The sequence below is a fragment of the Aphis gossypii genome, chromosome X (genome assembly GCF_020184175.1).
Source record: "Aphis gossypii isolate Hap1 chromosome X, ASM2018417v2, whole genome shotgun sequence".
NCBI classification, from domain to species: domain Eukaryota; kingdom Metazoa; phylum Arthropoda; class Insecta; order Hemiptera; family Aphididae; genus Aphis; species Aphis gossypii.
Window position 1 is genome coordinate 18,409,100 of NC_065533.1, and position 11,597 is coordinate 18,420,696.

General features: G+C 25.2%; 1 protein-coding gene across 2 annotated transcripts in view; it reads right to left on the reverse strand.

The window, feature by feature from the left end:
• LOC114128042 (MFS-type transporter SLC18B1-like) overlaps positions 1–8,326 on the reverse strand; it is a 33,989-nt gene extending 25,663 nt beyond the window's left edge. For both annotated transcript variants that reach the window (XM_027992452.2, XM_027992451.2), the window contains exon 1: positions 8,061–8,326. In XM_027992452.2, coding sequence (XP_027848253.2) covers positions 8,061–8,117 — 57 coding nt within the window. In that variant the 5' untranslated portion in view covers positions 8,118–8,326. The remainder of the gene's footprint in view (positions 1–8,060) is intronic.
• Between the last annotated feature and the right edge of the window lie 3,271 nt (positions 8,327–11,597).

Genomic DNA, 11,597 nt, shown 5'->3' on the forward strand with positions numbered 1-11,597 from the left:
ATAATGTTACATAGTTATTTTGCTCGTCTTAATAATAATAATTGTTTTTTTTTTATTTTAATTTAAACAGTAGACAATTATAAAATTATATACAACCGTAAAAAAATAGTAATTAAAAATGTTTTAAAGAAGGTTTGAAGTTTGAAAGTTGAAAGGAACAAACAAGTGTCTGACGTTTCGGGGCTCGATGGATTTTTAATTTTTAATTAAATTATTATATTTATTAATAATACTGTTATTAAAAGAGCTCTACAAATCATAATTATAATAATGACAAGTTTAACGTGAGTGGGCTTAAAATTTTTTCAAATAATAATTTCTAACTTATTACAAGTTTTAGTTCCGTTCCTCGTTTTTAATTACTTATGATGATTAACTATAATGTCTGGTCATAAAATATATTATAACATCTTTCAGCGGTTATCGACGTTGCTAAATTGTTCATGGAAGGTATTGTATCTAATTTAATGTACTAATGTCTCATATATAATATATATCTATAAGAATATTAACCAAATTATTATAATATAATTAAATTAAATTAAATTGGTTCATAACTTCATCATAACAATGATCTATTAAATATGTAAGTATAAGAATATATTTATAAAAAACATATTATCACTTCATAACGTTTACAGCAATAAATATTTTATAGCAATAATTATCAAAATAATAAAAAAATATATTTTATAACAATTAGATTAAAATAAAAATATATTTAACAGTTTTTTGCTTATTTATTAACAGACAGTGATATTACTTTTTATATCATTCGGAAATTTTTAAAAACAAGCTGCTAAAATATTTGTCCACAGAACATTAAAATATAGAACACAAGACAATGTATTTATGTATAATAAAACAATATATAATATTGATTATTAATCATTATTCAAAGTTTATTTAGAGAAATATCAAAGATAGCAAATGATTCCTAGAAAAATGTTTATTTATAAAAATAAAATCGTAAGTAGGTATTAGAGCAATACATTTATTATTAAATTTATTTGTTTAAAATTTTAAATTCACAAACAGTGATCCTACTTTAAAGGGTATTTTGTTTTTCCATTATTTGCATCTTAACAAAAAAATAAAATAAAATAAAATAAGTGCCATCCTTAAAAATATAGTTTAAGCTTTAAAAGGTCGCCACACATTGACACACCCATAAATTGTCTGTTAAATACCATTTTGTAAGAACAAGAGACACCCTAGATCAAAGTTATAATAGTTTTAGTTACAAACAAAATTTTCACCATAAAAATAAACTTTGACAGCTAAACTATGTAATATTGTAATATCATTTTTATTTTTTCACTACTATAATAAAAAACATGTTTTTTCTTTTAATTTAATTTTATATTTTTTATAAAAATTGAAATATTTTTTCGTAATCGTGGTAAAATAAATATTGCATTTTAAAAATGTACTTATTTTTTACCGTGATAATTTCGCTTTTAAATTTGTATTAGGAATAATGATATTAGCCATCATTGTAATCTTTTCGGTTCTTTCTGACGTGATTTGGTTTTTCTATATAATTTTATAGTTACTTAACAACTATATTATAAATAGTACAAGAATAGAACCAATTATAAACTACTTTATATTACTACCTATAGTGTTTAAATATATTAAACATTTTAATTTTTCATATAATTTAATTAAAATCGTTGACATCAAACCCATTAAAAAGTTAATTTGTGGCATCCTTTTTAAAACGCAATATATCTTTACTTATTCGATTTATAATCCAATGAAATTCACTATAATTATTATACCAAACATATTTCCATAATCAAATAAATTCAGTCACGGTGCCCTGCTGTTAATTCCATGAAAGACAGACCAAACATTTTTTTATAAATTTTAAATTATTTATTATGAGCCGTTTAGAACGGTGCCACTTAAAAAGTGCTCGCGATGCACAGTTTGGGAGCCGCTGCTTTATAATTTTATAACGTATAAATTATAAAATTTCGAAAAATCAATCTACCTATGATTTGTCTTAAATATTTTTAAATACTTTTAGTATATAATTCTTAAGTAAATAACATTGATATTCAAATTATACCCAATAAAATTAAAATTTATCCGCTCTTTTTGACTATTTTGAACTTTAAGATATTATACACCAGGGGTGGCCAAACTTTTTTTGGTATAATATACACTAGTATTTTATATAATTTTAACTAGTTAAAAAATATAATTTTTCAAAAACAATATACGTAGGTGTATGTTTTTTGATATTATTTTTCAATAAAAATTGTATTTTTATTAAAATAATTTTTAAAAATGATGCTTTTTTAGTTATAACATGTATTTATAATTCCTTATTAAAATTATTATAAAATAAGAGAAAGAAAATATTTTTCGTAGTACTTTATATATAAAAATCGAATTTTGGACAAGTTATTTATGAATTATAACTTATGAGTATTTAAAGTTAAGATGAGCAATATTTCAGAGTGGACAAGGACGAGTAGCAACCCTATCTACAAAACAACAAAACTTTAGTCCATTCTGCTAATATGAACTTTAAATATTTACCTATAAGTTATAAGTTATAACTAATAAACCACTTATTCGAGATTTGATTTCATAAATTGAAATACCCCAAATAATGTTCTGCATAATTTCATTTATAAATAAAATGTATGTTGTTATTAAAAAAAATATATATATAAAGATAAAAATACAATTTTTTCCAAAAATGTTGTTTTATAACGACTTAATAAACATTGTGTAAAAGAAACATTTTCAAAAACGTTAATGTTCTCTGAGATAATGTGTGCCTCGTGTTAAATGGATCACCCCGTATGCTGGTTGTATAACCTAATTTTGCCCAGGAAAATTGAACAAATTTAAAATACGGTACTACGAGTATTTAGAAGTATGAACTATCTCGGTTTTAGTGTGTACCTCAGTTAACCGGAAAATCGGCATCGGGTGTACCTCGTATATTTAACTAATTCGACCGATATGGTTGGATGGACATGTGAATGATTGGATATAGCACTCAGGTTTATTTTTCGAACATGGTTCATTTCAGCTACTCTCAGAACTTTTATTACAATCTATAAGAGCAATATCTGAAACTTTCGTCAAAATCGGTCGAGTATTATTGGAGTTTATAAGCTATAAGCATAAAGATATTGTTGTATATCTTAATCATTTATTTACAAACAATAAATTTAATATTCTTGTATAATTTATATAATAATTATTAGACTATCATATTTTACATTAGAAGTTATATAAATAATAAAAAAAATAAATTAATATTTTTTCTATATATATATAATATAATCATATAATTATTTGATTTGAGTGTGCCAAAACAAAATTCATGTACGTACCACTATAGCAATATATATAGGCGTTGAAAAATGAAGTTAAAAGTTGACCCTCGGAGTCTCAGACAGAATCTATTGATATAAATATTTATTGAAATCGGACTGGTAGTTCATGAGAATAGCGCGTTCAAATGTATCTACACACTTTTCAGCTTTATAGTATGAAATAGTGGTAAATACATATTATATATATATATATATATATATAATGCATATATTACCCTATACCGCTTGATGTTAATCTCTGTTAAATTATACGCATTGGTCATTATTGCATTAATAATAGTCTTGTAATAAACTATTTCACGCGGATATTATTTAAATTAGTACATGGAAGTCTAGCCGTATATTTACCTAAATACACTATTCAAATCGTGCTTTGATTTATAGTATCTAATAATGATAATATTTACTTTATCAACATTTGGCATCAATATAATAATAATATAATTTATAATACCGTAATACTGTATGAGTCGGGATGATAGGTCTTATAGTGACGTCAATTCACATGTTATTCTATGGATTCTATTGCTGGTGGCATATGACAAACTAAATCAAAACCAATCGCTTTGCTCGTGAAATTGCAATCAATTAATTTTGTATTTGGACATTTACCCGGGGGATTTCCAGAGTAATGAACAAACTCTCTCCCTCCTTACGAGTAGCTGAGGATCCGACAGAACGTGTGTTACACGAAGGGATGCATGCAAGAGAGAGGCAATTTTCAATAATCGTATTATATTCATTTATAAATTGGTGTATTTAAAAAGACTTGATAATCACCCTTTTATCTTTAAATGAGGCCAGTGCAATATTGAACTCAATTTCTTTCTCAATAATTGGCATTTAACTTTTTAACATCATCAATAAATAATAATTTTACAGTAATACAAGTATAGCTGTTGATTGATTCTCTTAAATTATAATTATTACTGACTACCTACGTACAGAGCAATAACACTGGTATCATAAAATTATTCAACTTTTTAATTTTAAATACTTAACAAATTTTAAGATTTAAATATATAAAACAAAATTTTAAACATAGGTGTGTAAATTGTATATTCTAGGACTAGGAGATTGAAAATTGGTAGGTGCATAACTTGAGGTGTCTACAGATCAACGCTATTTTTAAAATAATTAATACATTTATTGCAGTAAAAATTTGTTTTTATTTACATTTTATGTTATTTATCACGTCAACAAATCATATTAAGAAATGGAAGCTTGTTATAAAAATGATCCTATTCTCGATAATGTATCACTGTATCTACTACATAAATATTAAATTGTGTACTGAAATTCCCGATAAAGTTAAAATGTTTATAGAACTTTGACGTCAAAATATTAAATTATTAACTATATACTGAGTATTCGGTAGGTACTTCTAAGCTATACAACTATATTATTCCTGTAATTTAAATTGATAAAATACAAAAAATGTGTAAACTAATAATAATATCAGTGATGGAAGATGCTACTAAACTAGTTTTACTGATTTAATAACAGAGAAATATTTTAATAAAAAAAATTATAAGGTTCTTATTATGTATCTATAGTATAAATAATAATACCAACGACAGTGATCCTTATAAAAACATTAACTTAATTATTTAAAAAGTTATTATAATTTATATTTATTTATACGACTACATGTCTTACTTTGTATTAAGATATACCTAGACTCGAAACTAAAATTAGAAAATTTAATGTAGTAGGTATGTACATCTTTATAGTTTATTTAATTGAATTATCAAATAATCAATCATTTTTATTTAGTTTAATTACTGGTTACTGGTTAATAGTAAAAATAGTAAAATATAACTTAACAATTTGGTTTATTTTTATTAACTATTAACTGTATGTTGTAATCAATATCATGTTTTGCACCGTTGAAAAAAATTCGTGTTAAATTGCATTTGCTGTCCAAAATTTATAGTTCGAAAATCATACAAAAACAATTATTACCTACTCACAATGTTATGTTTTTCGCAATAATATTAAACACGATCTTGGTCCATTTTACTCAATTGTTCTTTATATTAAACTTCAAAGGAAGTAATATTAACCTTATACAGTATTCTCTACCTATTCTGGTTTTGACTTGTGAATATTTCTGACAACTATAATGTATAATATAATGTTCATAATACTTTTTGATGATTTTAGTTTATTTCTATGTACGTTTTTATCTTTTTTTATATTTGTTATTCAATCTAATAACCATTTTGTTGTTTGAAGTATCAACTGTGTGGTTATTAATTGGCGATTACACATTTTATGTAATTGAGTAAATAATCATTATTCATTGTATTTAAACTAAAACGAAATATCAAATAGGTAAGTATTAACATACTTCGGCATTCGGCATATACAATATTAATATATTTATTAAAAAAAAAAACATAACATAATTCAATATGTATACCTAATGTATATATTTGTATATTATATTGCGGAACATATTATGTAAACAATATACATAATAAAAACGATATAAAAAATATAATATCTGTATCAGATTGTAACTAATAATTTTTTTTATAATGCTACTACGTTACATGTACATTGCACATTTTAATGTTTTTTAAAACGTAATAATTATTTTAATAAAGTTTATAAGTAAGTAGATACCTTATTCTAAAACAGCAAAATTAAATATGCAAAATCGAAAACTGCTACTTAGAGCATTATTAATTGTTACAACGAATAAAACGTAGGTACAATATATTATATTATTTGATGTTCTGAACACGTGATTACATTGAAGGCGATTTAATCATTTTAAGTTTAAATTTGCAGCAATTTGTACGATTAATTGAAGTGTCATTTGTGATTATTTAAATTTATATACTTGAATTATAAATTAATTGTGTGATACCTACCCATAAAACTTTTTTGTGAAGATTCAAGTACCCAAGTGAAACTATTATCATTAAAAAAAATCTAGGCTTCATAATCAATAGCAATAAACCGCAGGACTATAGGTATTATAGTGGGTCAATTACAATGTATAATAATAGTACTAATAATATCAGCTGCCTTCTGTGTTTGAAATCAAATAAAACTTTAATCTTATTATCGCTTGTACCTAAATACGAAATTGAAATAATATGTAGGTATGATTATAATTTTTTATTTTCTTATATACGCCATTATAATCGTTGTTATTTCATACACAATTTAAAATGTTTATAAATAACACAAGAGAGACTAAATAATAACATCGTGTCTAGAAAATACTGATTTAATTATTATTTTTTTTTTTTTTAATTTCAAATTTCTATAAATATTTTTGATTACAATAAAAAAATTAAGATAGATTTTATTGAAAACCGATTTTGCATAAGAATTCCTTTTTATTCCTCCTGATTGGTTTGAAAAAAAAACAGGGAAAATATTTACTTTTGGCAAAATAAATACAATTTGTCTACAGAAACTACACCCAAAATTGAAAATTGAAGCAGTTTTATTGTTGACGATAGACACTAAAAATAAAAATTGTATTTAAAAATAGGTACATGCATTACCATAAAACTATAATAATCGCTTCTTTCAGAATCTAAAATATGATTACATATATCAAAAATAAGTGTGTAGTAACGTACTATGTTCAATTTGACGGTCGGCCAAATTTATTTTAATAATTTTTAAGTTATTATATGTTTATCACATAACCAAATTATTTGATGCAAATATATTTTTAATTTTATAGACAATTTTAGGACCAATTGACATTTTTCGAAAAACACTATATATTTGAATATTTAATATAACAGGTACCTATATAGTGTTATAATGATTAATAATAATGTACAGATTCCTATGCAAATTTAAAATTCGTGTACAAATTAATTTTAAAGATAAATAATCAAATCTACATATTTTAACGATCATTGACCACTATTTATCTAGTACTATTGCTAATAAATACACTTTGAGAATCATATTATGACACATTTATAATATTATTAGCGTTTATTTTAATATTTTGCAAACACATATTATAGATTAACTTCATGAAGCCATGAAGTGCATAGCATGCCTAGTAAACGTGAACTTTAGTCTTTGTTTGGGGTTTTGAGTAGGTATCAAAGACTACATAATACGTCTTTTATGCATCGTTTCAGCACAATGTAATTAAATATTGTACTATTTGATTTGACTGTTTAAATAAACTCAGTGATACGCATTTGTTGATACGTTATTGATAGTAGAATATACAAACAATAATTTCCTTTTATTTTACATTATCATTATATAAACAGACATTGGTGACTAGTGAATAAATGTGTAGGAGGACATACGTTAAAAATATTTAATGATTAAAAAAGTTAGTCGAGAACAATGATCTGCAATTGATCGAAAACAAAATTACATACATACCGAATATTATGAAAAAAATTGCAATACGAAAATACCAAAAAAAATAATAATTTAAAAAGATAAGTCTCTAAATTTACATCCATTGTACGAACACACGCATAGACCTATTAAACACTTTTTACAAATGGATATAATATAATATTTTCATAATTAATTTGTAATAAAAACAATAAAATGAAGCCGAGATAGCGTAATAACTAAAATTTGAATTGTCTAATACCTATCTATTTATGTAATATTGGATAATTAATTATTGTTAATCAATGCCTGGTTATTTTACGATTTTTAAATCTTTTAATACGTATTTATTACCTTTATATGATTGGTAAAATGTTGACGTCTGGGTTTACTGGATTCGTCGAAGAGCATAATATCACGTGGTTTTATTGGACACCGTTTGTTGAAAATAAGTTGAAAAATTAGTTACTTAAAAAAAAAATACTAAAATAATATATTTCTAAGAATCAGAAGCAGTTAATTCGATTGTAATGAACGTATAAGTAGGTTTATTAGTTACAGGTTAGATCACTGATGATCACAGGTCGCAAGTGCCTGAAGAGTTTTGAACGATTGCTTAGAAGCAAAAATAGTCAATAATACGGCATTAGTTATTATCTTATAAAATACGCCCAATAAAAACACGTGAGATAACGTCGGTCGTTAAGTGTGACACAGGCCCAAAGTACAAAACTATATAGGTAGTTATAATATAATAATTAGTGTCATAATAATGCATATTATTGGATATTCCTACTGTAAGCCATATAGGTACCTAATAATAGTATAATACTATAGCGGGATTATATAGACATTTTATATAATATTATATGTTTGTTATAATTATTGCATTAAAATCGATTTAAACATTATTCCGTCAATAATAATATTCATAGATAAGTACTGTAAAGATAATGTAAAAAAACGTATATTATTATGTACAGCTGACATACGCCGATATATATGAAACGGGCACTGTACGTATAATATTATTCTATATAATATATTATACTCATTATTACGACCATGTATAATAATAAAGCAGTAGTTTTGGTTGAATATCTGTAGATGCGGCCGATATATAATACAGAACTAATTACAAGGCTCGAGCATTCCAAGTACCAATATTATTGTCTGCAAGTTTAAATAAATCTTGTATTTACCATTTATTATAGATAGGTACCTATCTAGGTGAGATTGTTAATAGGTTAGGAGTGCAGCAATTATTCGTGAAAACCGTGATCAAACGAATGACGTTATAGATACCGTGTTAAAACAGATGCGGTTAACATATTTAAATTATAGTATTCAAATTATATATTATGCGTTTGTGTCGACAAAACAGCAACACTCCGTCCCCCGACGAATCTGTGATAAATAAAGGAGACGAAATGGAAGCATTTACGAGGCATTAACCAAACTGACGACACTATTATACGTATGATGTACGTGTTTCTGGAGACATTTTCGCGTCCACTCAAAAATAGTGTACCGTATACATCAAAGGGCTTCTGTTTTGTTCCTGTCTACGGCAACATTTGTCTTAGTTGATTTCTATTTAATTTCAACTACGGTTAGGTTGACGCTACATCCGATAAATTGCATTTGTACACATATTATAATGTATATAATGTAATGTTTTGTCTCGAAAATGTTTCTATTTTGTTTTATCCATATAACTAGATGAAAAGTTGCTGATTCGACCAAAAATATAAGCGATGACTCACCGTTGTCCACCTGCTCACTACTAATATTATATATTAATAATATAATATTGTACCTACTTGTATATTCACCTCTATATAGTACACCCAACTGCAGTTCATGATGTTAATTTAAATTATATACACCTATATACACCTTGTAAGTTGAAACTAGTAAATAATTGTACACTTAATGGAGACGTTAAATTATTCAGTTTTAAGAATATTTACATAAATTAGCTGTATACATTTACCATTTCATATTTTCAAGTGCTTGATGAGAAAACAAATTTTTGTTCTTGAAACTACAAAAATGTGGATCTCTAATTCAATTTAACATAATATACATATTATAATGAATAGTGATTATTTTCAGGTTTGCGTAAACAAAAATGGATAAAAAAATATATTTGCAAAGACAATACTGTAATGAGATTACGAGAGTCTGAAATACTTAGGGTTGAATAATATGAGATTTTTCACTTTTGGAACAAACTGTTTATACATTATCATATAAATGTCATAAATGTATTTTGACATTATTCGTAGGTACCTCCTATATACTTTTTATTTGGCTTCAATAAAAATGTATATAGGTAATAATGGGAAAACAGTTTCAAGAAATCGGTTTAAAAATAATAAGTGTATAGTGTATAGCCGTATTATAGGTATAATATTAATATAAAAATGTCTTGATATCGATTTGTGGAACTTAAAAAATTATTACACTATAGACTAGGAGTTTACTTATAATGCATGATTATTATTGCCTATATAGTCTATATAATATTGTCTACATTTAGCACACGTTCTTAATCAATTAAAACGTCTGTACATAGGTTAGGTGCATTATAAAAAAATTAGGTACATAAGGTAAAATTATTATATCGCAATTTCCTACAAGTTATGTTTTTATTTTTGCTAACGAAATATTGTAAATGTGTTACTCTTTTTTCCTTTGTGTGTGCCTTCGGGTGCATTTGAACTACGCGATTCGAATTAAGGCTTAATCGCGGATCAATTGACGTTTTATGAAACGACCAAATCTAATATTTGTATTAGATTAGATATCGACATACTAAGCGTGCAATATATCATAATTTGTACCTGTGCGGTATTATACGGTGTTTCATAAGAGTTGTCAACATTTATAGGGAATTAGAACTATAAATCGTAACATCATTTTATCCTAATATGTGTACATATTATGTACCTTATTTATTCTTCCGAATATGAGGAGGATCACGTAAAACAGTAGATATTTCATCATCTACTAATAATATAATTGCTATACTGTTGACATTCGCGCATTAATTATTATAATTTATAACCGTATTGACAACTTTTAGAAATTGTGTTTTGTTAATGTTGTATAAAATAGTATCTACCTGTGCACACACGTTTGAACGTATATACTATTTTATGAGCACCTCACGATGAATCAATATTGATAATAATATAATAACAATAACTCTATTCCATTGTTTTGCATATGCAATGACAAATCGACAGAATAATATGATACTACTTTTTAACAATCGAGTTTTAATATCAATTCGGAAGTGTACATATAATTATATACGGTGTACAGTGCATTTATACATTGATGTGTCCTTATAAATAACCATTGCCCATTTAGGTCAACGTACGCGTATATTATAATATAAATGACAAATGTACAATTTTATTTATTATTTGCATTAAATCGCAATACAGTTTTAAATTAATATTTGCTGTTGACATTATATAAGCATTTTCGTAAATTGAAAAGTCAGACGCAGATGGTACTTTCAAACCAAATTTATATAACTCGAATGAAATTAGAGAAAAAAGAAAGAAATCATCATTTTTGATGACTGCGGGATATTCAAGAATAACAATTATGTCAAATTGCTTTGTATGCTTTGTATGGTGTTTCTTAAAAAAAAATCATTGACATCGAAATGGAGATAATCGTACAAAATAATAAATGTTACTGTTGTTTTAACCTGTAAATAGGCAACAATGATAGTGCATTTATTGTGAATTATTTTTTTATTGTAAAAACGTTGGTACTTGAGTGTAGATATTATATGTTGTATTTACATAGATTTATATGACATAATAATAAACCAAAAGATTGGCGTAAAATAAATAAATTGAGGTAATA